Source organism: Oryza sativa, chromosome 1 (assembly GCF_034140825.1).
Source record: "Oryza sativa Japonica Group chromosome 1, ASM3414082v1".
Classification (NCBI taxonomy): Eukaryota; Viridiplantae; Streptophyta; class Magnoliopsida; order Poales; family Poaceae; genus Oryza; species Oryza sativa.
This window is the reverse complement of record NC_089035.1, coordinates 25,932,694-25,954,053: the sequence shown is the minus strand read 5'-3', so window position 1 is coordinate 25,954,053 and position 21,360 is coordinate 25,932,694. Positions and strand designations below refer to the sequence as shown.

Genomic DNA, 21,360 nt, shown 5'->3' with positions numbered 1-21,360 from the left:
TACCAAACAAAATCATATATTTTTCAGTTTGATTTTACTTAAGATTTATTAAATAGCTATCCCCGTATTTCTAATTATATAGTTTTTAAAAGTCACACCAGCTGCTACCCCTTACTTCTGTCATATCTTTTTTATTTGTTTGCTCGGTCTACCATTATTTCTATTCATTCTCCTTAAAACATCTAAAAATGGGGATCTTTTTTTATTTGTTTGCTTGTTCTACCATTATTTCTATTTATTCTCCTTAAAACCTCTAAAAATGGGGATCTTATAGTTTTTTGAGTTTATTATCTTGTTGGGTTTTATTTTTATAATTTCTAGAAGTCCCGTCAAACGCTGCCATTATACTCTTCTACAGCCCGTCCACTGTCTTTTCTCTTTATTGTCATTGGGATTTTACAAATCAAACATAATTATCGTTCGGGTTCATTTTTCTACTTTATATAAGTCCCGCTAAACCGTCAACAGCTTTGCCATTGTATTCATTTATGGCTCGCCCGCTGCCTCCCTTCTTTGCCATTGAGATTTTAAAATTGAATATGATTATCATTTTTTTTTTACTTTTTAGAAGTTTCGAACCTTTAAAAATTGGACCTTATAGTTTTTAGAGTTTATTGTCTTGTTGGGTTTCATTTTTTATAATTTTTAGAAGTCCCGTCAAACGATGCCACTATACTCCTCTACGGCCCATCTGCCGCCTATTCTTTATTGTCATTGGGGTTCTAAAATCAAACATAACTATCATTGGAATTTATTTTGTATTTTCTAGAAGTCCCGCCAACCATCGGCGGCTTTGCAACTGTACTCCTATACACCCCGCACGATGCTTCTCCTTTTTTATTGTTATTGAGATTTTAAAAATCGAATATGATTATAAATGGGATTTTTTTTACTTTCTAGAAGTCCCGGCAACCGCCTTACCCGTTTGCTTCACGGCCTGCCTGTCGTCCCTCCTTTTAATCATCATTAGGATTCTATTTGGTGTACCACTCTACTCTTTTATAGGCATGTGACTTGATTTATCTCGTCATGTGTTATAGATGGTTTTTTTTTTCAATAGTCTTTATTTTTTATCATGAATTTTTGTTATTTATAAATTATATTTCTAATTGAAATCTTTTTTCTTTTTTCTTAATTTCAGAATTTATTTTTTTTTCAAATTTTAGTTAATACTGTATAGTGTTCTTTTAATATTTTTTATTTTTTATTTTTTGAATTTCAGTTGTTTTAAAATGTATTCCTACTTGAACTCTCTTTTAATTTTTCTAATTTTGGATATTATTTTATTTTTTTTCTAAATTTTAATTAATCTCGTATTAGTTTCTTATATGGATTCTTCTTTCAATATTGCTTATTTTTAATTCCAAGTTTCAGTTGATTTTAAATTATATTCCTACTTAAACTCTTCTTTTCTTTTTGCTAATTTTAAATTTTATTTTTATTTTTATTCCGAATATTAACTAATCTCGTATTGGGTTCTTATATGAACTCTTCTCTCAATATTCCTTATTTTTAATTCTGAAATTTAGTTATTTTTAAATTATATTCCTACTTGGACTCTCCTTTAATTTTCTAATTTCGGTTTTTTTTATTTTTATTTCGAATTTCGATTAATCTCGTATTGAGTTCTTATATGGAAACTTCTTTCGATAGTGTTTACTTTTAATTCCGAATTTCAGCTATTTTTGAATTGTATTTCTACATGGACTCTTCTTTTCTTTTTCTCCGATTAATGTGAGAATTTCTAGCCCCACAGCGAACGTGGTGCCTCCTTTCAAAGCTGTTTTAATAATATAATAGAATAATAGATAGGTAGATAGATAGATTGGTCGGTTTGGCTGACGCGGCAAAAAAAATGTTCAGATTCAGCGAAATCGTGTAACTTTCAAAAACATTTTTTTTTTTGCAGAATTCGATGTCCCAAATTTCTTGTCTATTCTGAAATAGAGTGAACCCTCTCTGGTCCGGGCGAACCGAAGGGCCGGCAACCCTGCAGAGGCGACTATATTCCACATTTACAGAGTAGTGAGTTCTTTTAGAACGCAGTAATATGAGTATATGAACTTCAGATTTGTGTTTACTGTTCATCTTCCAAAAATTTACGAAAAACCCGCGTTCTTTTCTAAATATCCGTCTTTTGGAATATAGTTGCTCCCCATCCGTTAAAAAAAACTTAAAATATGGTGTGACCTATCATAAAGCAATGAATCTGGATAAACTTTTATCCACATTCATTATCCTCGGATATATCACATACTATCCTAAGTTGGTTTTTTTATTTAAAAGTACTCTTCAAGCTCGGCAATTTAAATTAACCTTTTTCTGGTGCACGTTGGGAATTGAACCTGTTGTGTTAAATGTCGTTGTTAGCGTACATTAATCAGGGTTTGCATTTTCGATTTCGGCCAAAATTTCGGTGATTTCAGTTGGGCCAAAATTTCGTGATTTTCGGCACTTTTCGAAATTTTTTTAAAAACATTTAACTGGATTTGAATAAATTTTAACCAAATTCAACAAACATTTGATAAAATCTGAAAATTTCGGTCGATATATTGGTTTGCCGGGGGGAGGGGGGAGGGCTAAAATAACCGAAATTTCGAAAAACGGTGAAGCATATTCGAGTGACAAAATAATCTTTTTTGGGGGGGGAAAGAAAAGGGACAAACTATTTTTTTTCTAGAAAAATTACAGGTACAGATTAGAAAGCCTATGATAACATGCCCTTGTAAGTTCAATAAAAAACATGACCTTGTCAACTGCAGAATTATCATCCTATTGTCACTGTTCAATTTTTATATACTCCATCTATTTTATATTAGGAAAAAGTCGAAATACCACCCTAAACTTTAGATGGAAGTCCGTCTAGTACCCTGAACTTTAAAACCGGACATCCAACCCCTTGAACTTTATCATACCATCCATATTATCCCCTAAGGTGGTTTTAGATGATGGTTTTGCATATTTTAGAAACTTAAACGAACAGTTTTGAATAACTAATATAACATATTTTCATATCATCAATTTATCCTTATATAATGATATCATACTATTATTATATGTTGGTACTTTTTTATAAGCGAGAGCTAATAAGGAGAAAAAGAAAGATTTAAGTCAAAATTTTAATATATATGTCCAAAATGTATGATATGTGATCAAACTCATCCAACTTATATAAAAACTAGATAAAAACCACTATGCAAAATCACCTTAGGGGATTATATAAACGGTATTGTAAAGTTTAGCGGATTGAATGTCCGGTTTCAAAGTTCAGAGTGCTAGACAGACTTTCATCTAAAGTTTAGAGGGTTATTTAGATTTTTTCCTTTATATTATAAGACGACACTTTGACTTTTTTAAGTCAAACTTATATGAAGTTCCATCAAATGATTGATAGGAAAAGAAATAACATCTCTTACAACATCAAATTAGTTTAATTAAATCTAACATGAATATATTTTGATATGAATATATTTTGATAGCATGTTTATACTCTTATATATTTTGATATTATGTTTGGTGTCGAAAATATTGTTATGTTTTTTTGATAAACTTAACTAAACTTAAATAAGTTTGACTTTTTTAAACAAGTTTGATTTTAAAAATGTCAAGCTTTCAACATGAATAACCAACAATCGCAAGGTCAAATCTCTGCAGGCAACAAAACTGTAAACATTGTTTTAGATGATGAGGTAGAAACTATGAGTTCTGAATCATCTGCCCATGCTCAACGCGGCAGCCGGTCTGCGCAAGCGCAGCCGAGAAGAAGGTGCCTCCGTCGATCCTCGAGTCCATGCATGGCGGGGAGAAGACGGAGATGATGTCCCTTGCCGTGACTACTCCTTCGACTCGCCCGTGCTCGTCGACGATGAAGCTGCAGCTGCTTCTTGACGCTGTCAGCTTCTCCATTGCTTGCTTCAGGGTGTCAGACTTGCGGTTGGTAACAGGCAGGCCTGCTGTTATCCTCTGCCCTGTTCTGAGGCTGAGGACATTTTGGCCACCAGAAGCTGATGAATTTTCTGTGCTGATGTCCTCATCCTTGCTCTTCAGTTTGACGAATTCTTCCGCACTTAATGTCCTGAAAGGAATGTATATGGTCAGCAAAGTATTCTCGAGGAGTCGAGGAGGGACAAGAATTAGAGAACTGAAAGAAAAACAATGCTTACTTCCTGTTCCTAAATAGGGAGCTATCGTCCAGAAGCTGATAAAGATCGCTGCACTGTATTGATCCAATCAGACAACTGGTTTTCCTGTCAACAACTGCAACTCCTATTTTCTCCTTTGAAAGAATATGCAATGCATCAGCGAGAGTCTGATCCGAGTAGACTGAAACAGGCTTGGTCGTATTTGCGAACCTGCAACATGCAAATGAAATCTGTTCACACTAGCAACATTTTTTCATTTTTGACAGGAACACTGCCTAGCAATTTTAACTAGCGAGGTGCTATGCAAATTCAGGTCTGCGACTTATGAGTCATCATGCAAAATAAAGCATGCACAGTTAGCTCATGCATGTGAGAAGCTGAGATTGATTCATTTTTTATGATTATGCAAATATTTTGACCAGAGAAAAAAGAAAAATCAAATTAGTGCGGAAGTCCAAATTTCTGCCGTTATACAATTCATATAGCAGAAAACTACAATTTAATAAAATTTATACGTTTCCATTCATATATTAGAACTTTTAAGAAGAACAAACAGTTTTTGAAAGCTAAAATGAATTAGCACATAGTTGTGCAAATTGCAAGAGCTGGTACACTAGCTTGTTTTTTTTGAGATAATTGATCTACTTCCTCTAGCCTCACACTCAGCCACACTAGTATATGTTTAAGTCCAAAAATGAATAACCATATTCATCACTTAATCAATTTACTTCTATTGCTTGCACCCCTATCATTGGATACAAAAGAAAAACTGCAATCTGGTAGTACTTCATTTATTATCAAGGCTTACCTAAATTCAGAAAGTTGTTTGTCTGCAATTTTATCGAGCCACTCAAGACCACTTGAACTGAGAAGCAATTCCATTACTGCATTCTAGTGTGATCTATTAACCATTAGCTTTATGATTGAATTCTTACTATAAAAACATCAAGCTTCAAAAAAATGCACAAATAAGTACCTGCGTTACAAATCCAATAACACTGGAGTTCATCAACTCAACAACAGGTACCACATTGATCCTGCGGTGCTTTGAGAAGAGAAGCATTGCATGGAAGAGTGTATCATGGGATCGAACGGGGAAGAATGGCTCCCATAGGAACGACTTTGCTAACCAGGCAATCTGTTTCCGTTTGTCAGAGCAGAAACCGAAATGTAAATTTGTATAACTTCCATGTTATCGTTGAAACACAAGCAAACAATTCGGTTATCAACAACTTCCTCATTTCAGTGAACTACTGAACTAATGGCAGCACGCTGATACGTGCTTCTTGGAAGCAGAGAAACATGTACCTTTGTTTCTGCAATCTGAGGATGCTGTTTTAGACTTGTCAGGAAGTCGGAGTTTTTGTCACCTGCTCCACTTCCCAGTTTGTCAAATTCCTAAAAACAACGCAATTCGATAATTTCTGAAGCATAAAAAAAAAAAACTTGCAGAAATAGCAGAGTTTGCTCTAAGCAAGAAACATACCACTGGTAGATAGTAACACAGTAAAAATAGAGAAGCTGAAGGATGGAATCTCACGGTAATTCGGACGAACAGTTCGATCGATCATTACCTCAATCGCCCACAAGACGAGGCTTGGGAACTCGACGAATCCTATGTCGCGATCGACGAACTTGCCGAAACTAGTCCGCACATCGTCGACGATCACCGCGCCGGCGACATCGCTGCGGTACATGGAGTCGATGGCGTCCGGCACGGAGCCATCGAGCCTGATCTCCAGCGCTGCAGCACAGACACGAGACCAAAACCGTATGAGCGCCCCCCCCCCCCCCCCCCCGGGCCCCGGCCGGCGCGTGTAGGAATCAAGAAACCGGTGCTTGCCTGGGGAGGGAGAGGGCTGGATCGCGCCGTTGACGGACGAGACGGGGATATGGTCCAGGAACGACTTGAGCGCCTCGCTCCAGTACTCCCCCGCCGCCGCCGCCGCCGCCGGTCCTCCGCCGCCGGCCTGTCCCGCCGCTCCAGTCTCCATGTCCAACGCCGTGAGTGAGACTCTGTAGTACTACTGTTCAGTGGGATGTGTTCCTTACTGCGGGGAGTATTTCTTCCGGTAGTCCGGTGTCCTTTTGCGAGCAGTTGCCCAGCCACGTCCGCGGATGCGCGGGGACACGCGGCGCCGCGCGGATCGCCGCCGGCGGGAGGCATGGTTGCCGAACCAGCCTACGTGTTGCATTTTCTGGAGTCGTCCGCTGAATATTTTTGCCTTTCCTGAGTAGGTTTATACTGGGCCACGATGGGCCAAGCCATGCTTATTTTACCCATTTGTATTCGTCGACAGTTAATAAAGATCACTGATCAGACAATTAATTTTGCATAAATCATGCAATGCTCCGTACCAAAGCACGCCCCGCCGCATCATATTAGGAGGGTGCAGTTTTACATACGACGGCTGATGCCGTGACCGTGATGCGTCTCAACAATGATCAACAAGTTCATGTCTAGTGTGTACAGTACACTATCAAGGCAACACAAGCTGTTCGGTCCAGCCAAAGAAAGAAATTTAAGAAAGATCCATGATCCATCGGCTTCTCGCCGTCGAGTTCGTCGACGTCGGCCGTCCGGGCGGGCGGGCATGCATTACGCAGCAACTTCTTTACGCCGCGAGCTTTGTCCATGGCGCGGCGACCAGCTGGCCGCACACGTCGTGGCTGCACACCGGGCACGTGTTCCCCTTGTAGAACCACGCGAGCACGCAGTTCGCGTGGAAGGCGTGCTCGCATGGCAGGTTCACGGGATCGGAGGACGCGCCAGCGCCACCGCCCATGCCGAACTTCTCCCGGCAGATGCCGCACGCCTCGTCGGAGCCGGGCGCCGTCGTGGACGCGGGGCGGGTCTCCTCCGTCGTCCATGGCTTGTCGGGCTGCCGGTCGCGGACGGGCTTGCCGTTGCCGCGGAGGCGGCGGGAGGCGTACTTGACGGTGGCATTGCAGCGGATGTGCACGGACGAGCAGGCGGTCGTCGTCGACGTCGACTCGCTCGTGGCCTTGTGCTCCGGCACCATCTTGCAACTGAAGTCGGTGATGCTGATGCGCGTCTCCACCGCTGCCATTGCTGCCGGCCGCTTCTGTGCTAGCTCTCTTCTTGCTTCTTGGGGCGATGGAGATGGAGATGGAAGGGAGCAGCTAGGGTTCGGCAAGAGGGATCGAGAGCGGAAGGAAGGAGAAGTGAAGGAGGCGATCGTGATGGAGTCCAGTCTCGGTGTCTATTTATGGTCCTATGGACGGATGTTCTTCTCCGAATCGGAGTTGATGGTCCATGCGCGGACCCCACTCCTCCTCCCGATGCAGTGTTAAAAAGGAGAATACGCGTTCAGTTGCTGACGCAACAACCACTATATAGTCCAGTAAAGGTTGTTTACTTTCGAAATAATCGAGCTGAATAACAGTCTGCCCTGAAGGCCAAGCACCAACCAGGCACTGACAGATTTCAATCAGAGAAGCACTTCATACAGTCTCTCTACTTTGCTCATACAGGCTTCAATCGGACAAGCAGTACTTCATACAGTCATACTACTACATATTCCGCTGCATCTGCATACCAAGCAGATGAATAAAGTACCTCGGTTCATGGCTGTACATAGCATACCTAAAACAGGTGAAAACAGATCTACTTGTACAGGTGGACCATAGGTGGCCACCAATGCAGATACTGCAATAGTACCAACTTATTTTGTGTCCAACAAGGAATGAAACAGCCATGGTCTAACCCCACTACATAGTTACTACAGATCTCGAATGAGCTAATGCTTAAGTAGCATGATGTCCAGATCAGGTGGAACGCAAACAGCAGCGCTACACGCAATGGCATCGAACAGGTGGGCTTAGCGCTTCCTCCTGTTCGCTCGCCACTGTCTCAGGACGAACTGGACCGTTTCCTTCAGAGTGGCCTTCCGTTTATCCTTGAAGTTCCACAGCTCTCCTACTGGGAATCTGCCGCTAGGGTTGTACTCATTAATTTCACACAGCGCGTCCCTCACCAATCTGTATATGTCTTCGCCATGCTCTTCTTTTAATTCTTGAAGTTTGGCATCATCCTCGATAATTTCCTACAACACATAGATGTCAAATAAGATAGCGCAGGTAATGAGACTTAATATATAGTGTCACATCTTGGCAGGCTGTTGTTGCGAGTAGAATGGTATGTTGGTTTTTTGTACAGGAGTTACTCGCGTTTTTAGCAATAGGCAAGATGAGGAAGTCGTATGTGTGTGTGTGTGTGTGTGTGTGTGTCTCTCTCTCTCTCTCTCTCTCTCTCTCTCTCTCTCTCTCTCTATATATATATATATATATATATATATATATATATATATATATATATATATATATATATATATATATATATATATATATATATTTCAATATCAAAACACCACTATAAAACACAAAATCATTAATATGCCACTCTAAAATAACAAAATCTATATATGTGTGAGAGAGATCTGATTGTTTAGTTAAAAACAAAGTACCATACTAGCGATTCTTAAAAATTATAAACTATGGAACCGCGGAAATGTGCACAAGCAGTATTTTCACAAATAAAGATTCATACCTTCTCCTGCCCATCAACCAAGACAAACCTAAAAGGGTGCCAATCAGGATTTTTAATTTCAGCTTGCCACTTTGAACAAAGAATGGCAGCAGTAATCTCTGCATCCTCTTCCGATGACATCTTTCTGCATGCTTTTGAAAATGCTTCCAGATCAAGCTCGCCCATTCTCTTTATTCCTATATGTGATTGACCATCTAAGAGATCAAGTAAGCCCTGTGGAACATGCAATAGGTGAATGATTAAATGACCATCAAATCTGAAATAGCACCAAACACATCGATCTCATCATTGAAACAGCCTAAAACAGAAAACACTATCCAGTTTGTTCAACTTAAAAGGTAACATACATTTTCAAGCTCCTTCCTGGCATCTTGCATTTCAGTATTGCTTTTTCTTTCTTTAATAACCAAAGTTTGGTTAAGTGACTCCATAGCATCTAGTTCATCCATCTTTTCTTGCAGCTCCTCACTCAATTCATCAATTTTATTTTTCAATGCTGAATCTTCATCCCCTGGCATATGCTTCATCACTTCCAATTTGCCCTTTAACTGCTGTATATCTAATTCAAGCTTTTGTTTTGCATCCACCTGCTGTTCTAACTTCAAAATTTTCTTTACAGCAGCTTCTTTCTCTCTCTGCAATTTCATTACAATAAGACTTCCATATGAAGGATATTGTATGGGAACTAAAGTATCATACAATACAATGGACAAAGGAGATTGCTACACACCTTATGTTCTCTTACAAGCTTCAGCACATTTTCATCAGCTCTCTCTTGTTCCAACGTTGCCAACTTAAGATGGCTTGATTTGATAGCATTCTGAGTTCAAGCGATAAAAACTTTGCATAAGTTGCATGATAATGATGAAAAACAAGGCCTAACCATCTGCAGCACAGTACATGAAATGCAAAAACCAAAGCATATACTGAAAGATCACTAGTAGTAGGCAGATGGCAACAGAAAATAAATAATATACACAATTTGCCACCAAAATAGGGCAACCACAAATGAATTATCCCCCTTCTTAAGAGAGAAAAAGCAAATGCAACAACACACACCTTCTGCTTCTCTTGATCAATGATCCTTCGGTCATAATCACTTTTTGCAGCAATCTCATCAAGCTCCTTGGATCTCGTATTAAGTTCACTCATCTTGGACTCCAGTTCAGAACGCAGCTTTTGATTCTCATCGATTATCTTCTGAGAATGTCTCTGAGCTAGCTGCTGCATCTTGCGAATTTCTGATAGCAGTTAAGTTTAATCGATCAATTAATAAATGAAAATTCAGTTAAGGGTGATAAATACTCTCTCCCTCTCTAAAAAAGAGGGTGATCGAAATACATGCATCCTGACAAATAGACCTTAATGAAAACACAAACCTTCATTATATTTCTGGAGAAGCTGTTCCCTTTGCCCCATCATCTTCTCAAGTGATGTAGTTCTTTCATTGTATGTAACTTCAAGTTCCTGCAAATGCCTGTTCTTTACCTCAATTTGGTTTGCTAAATTAGCTACAAGTTTGTCAGTTTTACGTGCTCCTTCATTCTCAAGATCATTGATAGTCTTCAGGTCACCATTTTTTCTTAAATGGTCGCCTATTAGCCCTGGAGAAGTGTGATCTTCAGCTCTTGCAACCCATCCAAAGAGGTTTGACCCTTGATTCTGTTTCTCCTTCCAGTCCCTCCTACCATATCCTTCTTTCCCAAAGTAATCTTCAAAGGCAAGCGCATTTCTGAAGCCATGCCAATCTTTTCCAAACTCAACAATAGCATTCCCTGAATGACCTCTAAAATTCCATAATGGAATGATCTTAAGTGGGCAAAAGCGTGACAGTTGCTCCTTCAAATGATTTCCACTTCGTCCAATTTGGCGCCCATCCTTCCATTCGGTAGGCACATTAACTAGAACACCCATCCAGGGCCACACGAACTTCTCATCTCTGTTTGGAAGCGGTTGTGGCTCCACAACAGCTGTCTGTGACTGTTGTCCTGACGACTTAGTGAGGCCATTCTTCAAGTGCTTGGCAAGGGCACGATGGGTTGCCTTATCTTTAGCCTGCCGATTAGACGCAGCGCCTACTCCCGAGGCATGCTGAATAAGATTGTTTATGTTGAAATCTTTCTTCTTCTTGCCACTGCAAAATGGGCAGCTGTAACTCTGCCCATCCTTTACTTTGAATTCCCCTGCCACCAGTCGTGCATAAAATTTGTCTGCGTACTCGTCGATCTCAGAATCACTGATTTCCGAATCTTCATCCGAACTATGACTCATCTTCAGAGAGGAAAGGAAATCCTGACAACCTGGACAGGAAACAAGGACTGAGAGCAGGATAATCAACTGTACATTATAAACTCGGTCAACATTATCGAATGCACGATGAGCATAGGGGCGGATCAAACGTGGGGCGTGGGGGGTTTAGCTGAACCCCCCCAAATTTTGTTCAAAACAAACTGCTATTGCTATCACTACCGCACCACGAATCAAACAAATCAGAACGAAACTGGTATGGGTTAACAGGAGAGAAAGGAATCAATCCAGGTCGGGCTGGATCTCCCCAATCTACCCATGCCCCCGCTCATGCATGGCGCCGAGGATTCATCAGTGCTACGAGAGGAGAGAGAGCGCATACCTTAGGCCCGGCGGCGCGCGCGCGAGCGAGCGGCGGGATCGGGGAGGGGAGAGGAGGCCGTGTGCACGACGTGCCTTCGGGGCCCTGGCCTTCGACCGCCGCCGCGCGCGCGCGCGTGGAGCGGCGGCGGAGGGGGAGAAGGCCGGCGGCCGTGCCCAGGCTCCGCCGGAGAGGAGCGAGGCCGAGGGTGAGGAGGCCCCGTGAGAGCTAGCTACTGAGGGGAATTACTACTACCGATTTACCGAACCGAATGAATGAGGGAGGGAGCGGACTGGACGAGGAAATCTCGGGCGCGGATCCGCTGCCATAGCTATTGCTACCGCAGACGAGCAATTTCGTGCATTAGCTGAAATCTACACCGTTTATTTAAGAGTGAACGGCTGTGCTGCGCTCGTGAGACGAGGGCCCATCTCCTTTCCCTCTCTCCTCGTCCACTTCGCATGCTACAGGTCGAGTGACACAGCCACCACCACGAGCATGCTGCAGCTGAACATATAGGGTTATGTTCGGCACGGAAGGTCCCACGGCCTCCATTTTACAATGCAACACTTTCTAGTATTGTCTATATTTCTTTAGATGTTAATGAATCTAGACATATATATGTATTTAGATTCATTAATATCTATATGTACGTGAACAATACTAAAAAATATTACATTGTGAAATGGAGGGAGTACCTCCGTTCTCTTAGGATGTACTCCCTCCATTCCAAAAAAAAAAAACACCTAGGACGAATCTGAACAATGTCCCTCTTAATACAATAAATCTAGACAGACAATCCATTATCCAGATTCGTAATACTAGGAGGGGTCACATCCCCTACTAGATTAGCTTTTTTTTTACAGAGGGAGTATTTTTTAAAAAAAAAAATCTAGCTACCTTCAAAAAATTATATTAATCAATTTTTCAAGTTTATTTTAGCTAATTCTGCTAAATGATATGTCTACTTTAAAAAATCATATTAATCAATTTTTCAATTTTATTTTAGTAAACTCTTAATTAATCATGCGCTAATTGATCATTCCGTTTTGTGTGCAAAAATGTGAAGTTCCCAACCTCTACCTTCAAATGCAGCCTTCATTAAATATGATTTTCTAAAACATAATTTCAAAGATGATTTTGTATTTTTCTTATCAAAGTTTATTTGTCAGTATTGAATTCCACATCGTTAGGTACACGTAAATAAAAGTTTTAACTATAAATTACATTACATTGTTGCTTATAATCAGCATTATACCAACCGATGGCAGCGATTGGCTCTGATCTTACCTGCCGAGCAAGAGCAAACCAATTGCACACGCTCTTCATTTCCTTACAGCTGTTTACTTCCCCCATAAGCTCTTCTGTCTCATATGTTGCAAGGAGGTGAGAATTAAAAAACCGAAGACACATCAAACAAGCGAAGCAAATTACAGGACAAGTCTGCTGAGAGAGAGGTGCAAACTTCAGAATACCAATAATAGAGTTCCCATTCCAAAACAAACCAAGTACATAAACCTGAAATTACACAAAAGGTTGCGCGACTTCCTCAGGCAGCTTATTGCATATAGGCATATAGCTAAACCAAAAACACCACTTCGCCATGGAGGCTACGCTATCCGTCTTGAATCCAACTCATGCATCAAAATCCCACATCAATGGATGCCAGTTTTCAGATGACTGGAGGTGCGATTCCAAGGCCTATCTATGCTTTTATATGACGGTCCCGTCCTTGATGGTTGCATTCTTCAGGATCACCACAATTCCAGACCTTATGTAGTATCCCTCTTCAGGGTGATCAGACTCTTGGACCCCCTATCATACGCAGTGAACTCGTGTGGTTACCAAGTGTTTATAAAAGATGAGTTCATCGACTTTGGAGTAGTTAAATACATATACTTGCTCACCTGAGTGTTTGCAATGATCACGTTCCTGCCAATTCTAGCATTCATGTCGATGATACAGTTCCTAAAATTCATGAAACGAAGGTCTCATACATTTGGAAACACGATATTGCCAGGTAAGGACAGTAATATGTAAGCATTAGTCCAGATGTGGCTCACCTTATCTTTGTGTTCTCGCCTATACCAATTGGGACCTTGCCTTCAAACAATAGCTTTGAAGTTTCTTCTTCAGTTTCATATTGATCTGCACCCATCATCATGGTATCCTGTGAATTTTAGAATTGCAAAACTACATGAGAATAATTGGTAGTTTCCAAACAGTACCTATGAATCAATCTAATCTTAATAAGACATCAAATTTTGATGCATTGAATGTCCAAACTATGAGCTTTATGTCTTGATAAAGTACCTTGAGTTCACACCCGATGCTAACGCGTGAAGAGATTCCAATGACAGAATGCTCAATGGTGCATTCACTAAAGGAACAGCCATCGGAGATTATTGCATCTTTGATCTGCACAAAAAAAAGATCCAAAATTTAAATTGCATTTGCTGTGATCTGAAGCAACAACTGTGGTTTACATGACTCATACCTTGCACTTCTCCAATCTTGCTGGAGGTAAGTATCGAGGTGAGGTGAAGAAAGGAGTTTTTGGATCATAAAATTCGAACTTTGGAGGCTGGAACGGAGAAACATGTTCAGACAACTTTTGTATACAAATTGGTGTTAGCAGTAAGTTAACTGAAGAATAATGGGTAAATCATTAGACTCTGTAAGACATCTTTGGGTATTACTGTACAAGGTGTCTCGCAATATGTTAAAGAGTGCATCAGTTGTACAGAATACATATGTGGCAATACCTGCTCGGTGAGGGCCAAGTTAGCATCAAAAAATGATTTGATTGTTCCAATATCCTCCCAATATTCTGTGAAGACACATGCCTAAAACAATATAGTGCTAGTTCAAGTTATATAGAGTAGGCAAAATGTAAAAAGCTCATTGATCTGTATATTGCTCTGGGTGTTGTCATGCTAGTTACTCCCAGCGCTCCAGCAACCACAAAACACTAAGGATATTCAGACTGTAAATTTATCATACTCTATAAGTATATCACAATGGAAACTACTGGTCAAACTTGTGTTTTCAGACTGTGTTGATGTCCACTGTGGGTGGAGGTAGCATTAACTAAACCATTGAATATGCAAAAGCAATAGATGGAGATTATGTAGGAAACCCGGATTACAGTTGTTCGGAACTTACCTTCACATTATGCTCTAAAACAGCTCTCGGGAGAATTTCTGATCCAAAGTCTTGCAGGTGTGCATATTTTGACCTAAGAATACGAATTATCAGAAGACATAGGAAGTGGACCGAACTATCACAAATGGGTGACACTTACTTCAGAATGTCTAAAAGAACATCCTTTTTCAAGACATAAATTCCCATTGATGCAATGTAGGGATACTTTTGTTTGTCATCTATTGCATAGCTGAGGAAGCTGGTATCAACTTTCTGCAGTGATCAGTTGATTTAGTGCAGCATTATGCAGAAATAGATATTTATTTCTGACAGACCAACCGTGCAGATGAACTAAAGAAAAGATTTCTCAAGAGAACAGTAAAGATGACAATTACTAACCATCGATTCCAAATCAGCACCCTCTGGTTTCTCAAGAAATTGGATCACACGGCCTGAATCATCAAACTTCACCAGTCCATAGTCAGAAGCTCGGCTTCCCAATAAAAAAGAAGAAAATTAGAACACATGCATCTTATGTTGGATAAGGCACGCTCATAGAATCAGGATGCACAAGAACTAATTTACCTCCCGTCGATGGGAGCACATGATATGGTAATGTCAGCATTGTCATCGACATGTTTCTGCAAGTATTACATGTCAAAGTATTGCTCAATCGAAAATCAAGAATACATGAAGTAAAAAGAATGACAACATAATGCACCTGCACAAGCTCCATGTAATTCATCCTGTAAAGCTGATCTCCACACAAGATTACAACGTGCTCAATGTTGTTTTGATTGTAATGATCCTGGACAGGAATGCAATAGAAGGGGTATTTTATGATCCATGATAAAAGTTACATTCTGCAAGAATTATTACCCATTAATATCAGGGAAGAAACAAATTAATTACCTCAAGTATCCACATAAATTTTCTGATAGCATCTGCTGTACCCTGGAACCATCCAGCCGGTTCGTCAGGCATTTGTGTAGCAGCCAATACCTATATATTGCCAACGTTAGTTCAATTAATGTTGCTACCTGCTACTGCTAGTAACTGGTTTCCACTAAGGCATATCAAGAATATGGAGGTAAATTACCTGCACAGACCCATCAGTAAAGTTGATCCCCCCACCAAGGTATGTATGATGGATATGGCGATTAAGAGAAGCAGAATTGAACTGAGTCATCACAAATATTTTATTTATTCCGCTATTGAAGCAATTGCTCATAGGGATGTCAATAAGCCTGTAACATCCTCCAACAGGAACCTAAGTAATAGAAAAATAAAAATAGAATTTAGATTATTCATTCACAGTTGACAACGAAATTTCGAATCATCTATCTCCTAGTCATTGATAGCCTGATTGGATGAGTGAAAGTTAGATGGCTTAAGGTTATGAGAGAATTAAATTTGATGCTTTTAGGCATCATGGTAAAATACAACATACTACTAGCATATGTTTTCTCGGATGAAGTTCTAAAAGTAGATAACTTGTTGATTAGCATCCTTGTATCTAATACTTAGTTGTGTTGATGTGATACTCTGATATTGATTAGTGTGTCTCATTAGTCTAGGCCCCTAGAAAGAGTAGTTCCAAATGGATAGTAATGTAGTAACCGTATGACATAGTAAGCAAGTCGAAATAACCAAATGATACCAGATGTTGTTGTAACTTGATTTGCAGTCACTCAATCAAGTTAAGCGACAGACATTAAGAACAGCAAGTTAAAATTAGCACTTGTTTAAAGTTTAAACTGACAAGAGATTCCAAACTTTTTCTTAAGTTCTAAGTATGTTATCCACAATTAAAAATCTATTATCTGCACAGTACAGTAGTCAACATTAGATATAAATAGTGTTTCACTTTCTTACAGCGGGGGTAGCCCTTGTGCTTGTCAGAGGAAAGAGTTGAACTCCAGTGCCTCCACCCAAAATGACAGCAGAAACGTGGCTTGCATCAGCATAATTCTTTCGGGAGGATTGTGTCCGAAGATGCTGTAAATTTTAAGCTCAGTTAGATTACTTGAAGTGGATGGTATATACGCACTTCCTGTGCATTTATACACATATGGAACAACAATTCATGAATACGCCTACAAACTAAGAGGGAAAGTCAACTGAAGGACGAAATAATTAATTGTATATTGCATGGAACTACACCACATCAATTATCCAATCTTCTGGCTGGTTAACCATCTTATAAAATTTGTCCCATAAGTTCTTACTGTATTATTAGTAAATCAAGATGTCCATAGGTCGAATGCAGTGATGAAAGCTACAATTCTCTATAATCTTGAATAAGTGCATTGTGCCTGTGGAACACAATTGTGAAATAACAAATTCAATAAAAAGAAAACGACAAATTTACAAGAGAGTTAAATGCTTACAGGAGTGTCTCTATCAGCATCTGATGTGAACACACATCGTGCAGTTCCAGTAACTCCATCACCAAAGCACCTCTTCCTCAGTGCTTTCTCCTGAGTCATGCCCCCAATATTCAATCTTTCCATCAACCTCTCAGTCCCAGCACCCTCACCAGCCCTTCTCATTGGTTGTGCACAAGCATTCGTATCCAATGGCATCATGAATTGCATGGGTACTCAAAGTCCCAGACAAACCTGCAACTAAAAAAATGACTAGGTAATTATTTTCATCAAGAATATGCAGAAAAAGTGTGCCATAACGTCATTTCATAAAGAGATAGAACAAAATACGAAATTCCAGAAATTCAAAAGCATCCATCCTGAACAACAAGAAGAAAATAACACAGCACTAAATGAAATTAACAGACAAGAAGTTATCCAGCTGCCAGGGTAAAATTAAAAGCTGGTGGACAGGTAGATCCAGCCCTTCTAAATATACAGATAGAGCTGAACTACTGCTCCTGCTTGAGCCCATTGTTAACCTTTAGATTAGAGATCTGATGTTTCCTGTGCTTGAGTTATTAAATACTTGTACAGAAGGAAACCATTTGTGGTGGGCTCAACATTCAGTCTATATAAAATTATTACTAAATTCTACCAGTTTCCTATGGCACTCAAGATAGCGTCAAAACCCAAAACAAGTCAAATGACTAATTATGGGCATTGAAGTTCCAACATCAAACAACAAAGGCACAAAATTAATTAAAACAGGGATATAGTAATCAAGGAAAAAACAGAATACAATTACTCTTTTTTTTCCTGCAGTACAACATGGTGCCTTAGGACCAAACTAAGATATACTACTTCCCAAAAATTGGACTGTGAAAGACTAAGCAAAATAAGGGGAAAAAAAAGAAAGGCCACGAAAAAGAACCTGAACAAGCAAAAATTACAAACCATTCCCGCAATTAGAATAAAACTTTCAGGGTTGGTGCACCTAGGCATACGCCTTCTCTATCCTTTATATAGGATAAAGAAAAGGAAATTTGAAAGAATTCTCAAGATGATGGGACCCAACTAAAAAAACAGCATACCCATCTCAATGCATAAAAAGACCGGAAAATTAACTAAATTTCCACACATGACATAGATAAAACAGCATTTCATTCGTTTATCTAGCCCACAATTCTCACAGGAAATGATTATTCGCATTCACTTGGAGAGTACACAGTTGATAGTTGTTCACCGCATTTGCATCAACACTTCAAAGATATGAAACGAATGAAGAAAAAGAATATAACTAGAAACCATATGCTCAGAAATAGAACATAACAACGGCTTAAAGATCAAAGAGGTGCTTGCCTGCCCAAGTGTTCTTGTGGATCTAATGCCTGTACTTGTGCAATTGTGGTGATGCTGGGGGTCCTTATAAAGAGTCAGGAGGTAGAGATGAATTGTGTGAAGCCATCAACAACTGTGTGAAAGGCTGGAAACCTCTGGTGTTATGTTCATGCAGAGGAAGGAAGCAGGGTTCACGTTTCTCTGAAGTCCCCAGTCCCCACAGAGCCTTACTGTAACGTTCCCTTTCTTAGTTTTTCCCTTTCAGTCCTTGCCATTTGGCATAAATACAAGAAAGTACATTTCTCTTAAAAATCGTTTTTTCTCATTTCATGAAAATGCATGGAGTACTTGAGTATAAGCTCCCCTGGGGTAGGACATGTTAACCTACAAAGATGATAATCCACTAACTGTGATCTTGATGCCTATATTTGCATATTTGCCTTCCTTTAATAAAGATGGCAAAAGTTTCTGTCGTTTCCAATTTTACGTATAAAACAGGCAAGAGAAAGACCATAGGCGCATGATGAAGGTGATGTTAGGTGGAGATGCCGTAACGCAAACAAATCATCTGATACATACGAAAAATTTTACATAAGAGGTTGTTTCCAAGCCTGGAAACTTTGTCGTGCAGCCTTCCCCTCTATAGACAACTGTAGAAATGCTAACTCATGGATGCCTTTTTTTCGAAATGTTGTTTTGTTTCAGACTTCTTTTTGCTGGAGGGAACTACAAGACAAGCTAATTTCATGCAAACAGCAGGGATAAAGGTGCTCCAGCTGGGGAATTTGTCATTATGTAACATCTGTCACGATACGCATGAAACCTTTAAGGGGAAAAAAAGAAAACCGAGCTGGAACTAACGGTGGTAAGCTGGTTTCAGAGCTCACGCAAGGTCCATTCACAAAGCTCAATAAAGCTTTCAGATAAATACCAAAATGACTTTTCAATTTCCATATGTTGCCACTTCTATCTTGCTCTCCAGTCTCAGTTCATTTGAGTTCTATTTTACAGTAAAATTGATTCGCATTTGTGAAATATGAGCTCAATCTTATCCGATTTCTTATGATGCTAAAAAAAATAGAGATGAACCATGCTTCAGAGAACCAATGATGGGACCGAGAAAACTCGAGTAAAGTCTTGATATAATATGAAAAATATTTATTAGTACAAAAGTATATTATTAAATTTGTTTAATGTATTTTACTGTGCAATATAACACTTGTAGTTCCATGTTCAGTAAAAATATATTTAGGAGTTTCACAAGGCAATTCTGAATCTTAACATATTGTAAACATTATTCTCATAAACAGAAGAACTTAGAATGTTGTACCTTTGAACTCATCTCTCCAAGGCAGTCCAGTTTTCTTGCCTATAAAACATGAATTTGCATTGTACACCAATACATGGCTATGGCTATATGTTCAACAAGCAACACACCGTCAAATACTGAAAGAGAGACCGTTCTTATGACTTTTGAAAGTAACTAGTCATTGATCCAAGCATTTGCACAGGTAAATTAACTGCTAGTCAATTCTGTAAGAGGGTCCAGTTCTGAAGGAAAAGACCATTTAAATCAAAAAGATATTGTAACTTCCCATTTTCAAAATAAATATAACTGAAAAATTGAAGAAACTATTTTTTTACAACTTTGAGATAGCACTTCACTTGAAGGAAAAAAGTACAGGTCAAACTATCGTAATCTAAAATATAGAAACTTGTTCTTTTTATTCTGTCAGGATTTGTTTCTCTGCCAAGCCGAAGGGATTGAGCATAATCCCCTTCTCCTTTTGTCCAAACAAACTATTATAAGGTGTCATATTAGTACATTTCTTGCTCCTCCATTAAACCTTGAGTTATACTGTTCAGGTTTTGATCCTTTTCAGCAAACACCATACAACATACAAAAGAAAAAAAAAGGAAATAATTGGTTATCTCTTTGTTCAATCAATGCAATCCTTTTGAACTTTGTTATATATATATATATATATATATATATATATATATATATATATATATATATATATATATATATATATATATATATATATATATATATATATATATATATATATGGTTGTATGCTTCAATCCAGTTGAAACATGCCTACTTGTTTGACACGAACTCTTTGCATATAAAAGAATTCTGGAAACATTGTGCTACCGATGCTACACTTATCTTAATATTGGATACATAAGGATGAACGCAACGCAAACCTATCCCCTCCATCATATGCAAACTCAAAAGAACCACCACCGCTGTACTAGGGAAATGAATGGGAATGTGTCCAAAACATAGCTTACCATTTTGTTGCAGAAGGGACATTAATGATGAGAATGATATGAGTAATTGAGTACTTAGGGAAACAGGGAGTTAGTGGCACCGAGCGTGTCGCCGAGACGGTGAAGCGGAGGACGAGATGGTGGTACAGGGCATCCCGTGCAGGATTGGCCTCCGGATGTATAAGCCAATCCGGGAGCGTCGCCACCGGGGACCGGAACCCGGCAGCGGTGCCGCGGGGGAGGAAATCGGGGCGACCGAGGAAGCGACGACGGGTCCATCACCATCAGGCTCCGCGTCGCGTCGATGGCTTCTCGCGGACCGCTGGGGACTGGACGCAGGAGCGCTAGGGTTTTCACGGTGGGGAGCGCTCCCGCCGGCGCCGGCGCCGGAGCCACCGCACCGGCGATGTCCGTCTCTGCTGTCCCGGCGGAGCATTTCCGGCCTTCCGGGGGAAGCGTGGGTGAAGCCGTCAGGAATTAGGCCTGTCAGGTGCGATCGGTTCTGGGCTTTTACCACGCTCTCGGCTTGCCATCGTTTGGAAAAAAGTACACCGAAGGTCCCTCCTTGTCATCAAGTTACAAAATCGTCCATGAACCACGAAACCAGATACAACACATTCCCCAACTTATAAAACCAGTGTGAACTAGGTCCCTCGGTTTAACTTCGGGTTTATCCAACATGACAGCTGACTTAGTGTGGGACCCAAATGAGCCCCACATGTCAGCCTCTTCTTCCCCTCCCTTGTCTTCTCTCTATCTTGAATATGGCATGTTTAGGCGTACACGGTGGTCCTCTCATGCCACTGACAGTAGGCCCATCTAAGTTATCGAAGAGACCGCTTTCACCTCGAAAAATGCTAACACAAATATTTTTACAGTTTAATTTCATGCCATTGTAAATTTGCTAATT

General features: G+C 39.9%; 4 protein-coding genes across 7 annotated transcripts; all 4 read right to left on the bottom strand.

The window, feature by feature from the left end:
• Positions 1 to 3,622: 3,622 nt before the first annotated feature.
• On the bottom strand, positions 3,623 to 6,287 carry LOC4326596 (SNF1-related protein kinase regulatory subunit gamma-1). Its single transcript, XM_015794946.3, has 7 exons — positions 5,986 to 6,287; positions 5,717 to 5,886; positions 5,451 to 5,540; positions 5,119 to 5,280; positions 4,951 to 5,033; positions 4,164 to 4,352; positions 3,623 to 4,075 (listed from the first exon to the last, which is right to left on the bottom strand). Exons 1-7 carry the CDS (start codon positions 6,134 to 6,136, stop codon positions 3,697 to 3,699), a joined length of 1,224 nt encoding a protein of 407 aa, XP_015650432.1. The 5' UTR covers positions 6,137 to 6,287; the 3' UTR covers positions 3,623 to 3,696.
• Positions 6,288 to 6,431: 144 nt separating this feature from the next.
• Positions 6,432 to 7,213, bottom strand: LOC136356950 (uncharacterized). The gene has a single exon (XM_066311636.1). The coding sequence runs from the start codon at positions 7,211 to 7,213 to the stop codon at positions 6,758 to 6,760; it is 456 nt and encodes a 151-aa protein (XP_066167733.1). The 3' UTR covers positions 6,432 to 6,757.
• A 375-nt stretch (positions 7,214 to 7,588) lies between these two features.
• On the bottom strand, positions 7,589 to 11,567 carry LOC4326595 (protein INVOLVED IN DE NOVO 2). The gene is made up of 7 exons (XM_015794932.3): positions 11,342 to 11,567; positions 10,092 to 11,012; positions 9,772 to 9,953; positions 9,443 to 9,532; positions 9,060 to 9,347; positions 8,713 to 8,925; positions 7,589 to 8,209 (listed from the first exon to the last, which is right to left on the bottom strand). Exons 2-7 carry the CDS (start codon positions 10,981 to 10,983, stop codon positions 7,985 to 7,987), a joined length of 1,890 nt encoding a protein of 629 aa, XP_015650418.1. The 5' UTR covers positions 10,984 to 11,012; positions 11,342 to 11,567; the 3' UTR covers positions 7,589 to 7,984.
• Positions 11,568 to 12,792: 1,225 nt separating this feature from the next.
• On the bottom strand, positions 12,793 to 20,898 carry LOC4326594 (glucose-1-phosphate adenylyltransferase large subunit 2, cytosolic-like). Of its 4 annotated transcripts, none has more exons than XM_015794917.3 (17): positions 20,472 to 20,898; positions 19,502 to 19,584; positions 16,855 to 17,085; positions 16,340 to 16,462; positions 15,564 to 15,734; positions 15,377 to 15,466; positions 15,186 to 15,272; positions 15,050 to 15,105; positions 14,864 to 14,957; positions 14,625 to 14,737; positions 14,486 to 14,558; positions 14,086 to 14,166; positions 13,818 to 13,904; positions 13,634 to 13,738; positions 13,384 to 13,490; positions 13,228 to 13,288; positions 12,793 to 13,135 (listed from the first exon to the last, which is right to left on the bottom strand). In XM_015794917.3, the coding sequence occupies exons 3-17, from the start codon at positions 17,059 to 17,061 to the stop codon at positions 13,034 to 13,036; spliced, it is 1,557 nt and encodes a 518-aa protein (XP_015650403.1). In that variant the 5' UTR covers positions 17,062 to 17,085; positions 19,502 to 19,584; positions 20,472 to 20,898; the 3' UTR covers positions 12,793 to 13,033. The 4 variants fall into 4 exon arrangements, with proteins under 4 accessions (XP_015650403.1, XP_015650387.1, XP_015650395.1 ...); XM_015794901.3 differs by lacking the exon at positions 20,472 to 20,898 and adding an exon at positions 18,193 to 18,401 and having other exon boundaries at positions 16,855 to 17,091; positions 19,502 to 19,862; XM_015794909.3 differs by lacking the exon at positions 20,472 to 20,898 and having other exon boundaries at positions 16,855 to 17,091; positions 19,502 to 20,081.
• Between the last annotated feature and the right edge of the window lie 462 nt (positions 20,899 to 21,360).

What these genes read in the sequence shown, in the direction of transcription:
- LOC4326596 (XM_015794946.3), bottom strand. Translation starts at nt 6,136, where the DNA reads ATGGAGACTGGAGCGGCGGGACAGGCCGGCGGCGGAGGACCGGCGGCG. An exon ending in CCAGCCCTCTCCCTCCCCAG is followed by an intron (nt 5,887 to 5,985) that starts GCAAGCACCGGT and finishes TCTGTGCTGCAG; the next exon opens with CGCTGGAGATCAGGCTCGAT. An exon ending in AAACAACTTTCTGAATTTAG is followed by an intron (nt 4,353 to 4,950) that starts GTAAGCCTTGAT and finishes TGCATGTTGCAG; the next exon opens with GTTCGCAAATACGACCAAGC.
- LOC136356950 (XM_066311636.1), bottom strand. Translation starts at nt 7,213, where the DNA reads ATGGCAGCGGTGGAGACGCGCATCAGCATCACCGACTTCAGTTGCAAG.
- LOC4326595 (XM_015794932.3), bottom strand. Translation starts at nt 10,983, where the DNA reads ATGAGTCATAGTTCGGATGAAGATTCGGAAATCAGTGATTCTGAGATC. An exon ending in TCTCCAGAAATATAATGAAG is followed by an intron (nt 9,954 to 10,091) that starts GTTTGTGTTTTC and finishes AACTGCTATCAG; the next exon opens with AAATTCGCAAGATGCAGCAG. An exon ending in AGCTTGTAAGAGAACATAAG is followed by an intron (nt 9,348 to 9,442) that starts GTGTGTAGCAAT and finishes ATGAAATTGCAG; the next exon opens with AGAGAGAAAGAAGCTGCTGT.
- LOC4326594 (XM_015794917.3), bottom strand. Translation starts at nt 17,061, where the DNA reads ATGCAATTCATGATGCCATTGGATACGAATGCTTGTGCACAACCAATG. An exon ending in TTACTGATGGGTCTGTGCAG is followed by an intron (nt 15,467 to 15,563) that starts GTAATTTACCTC and finishes GGCAATATATAG; the next exon opens with GTATTGGCTGCTACACAAAT. An exon ending in CAAGATTGGAGAAGTGCAAG is followed by an intron (nt 13,739 to 13,817) that starts GTATGAGTCATG and finishes TTTTTTGTGCAG; the next exon opens with ATCAAAGATGCAATAATCTC.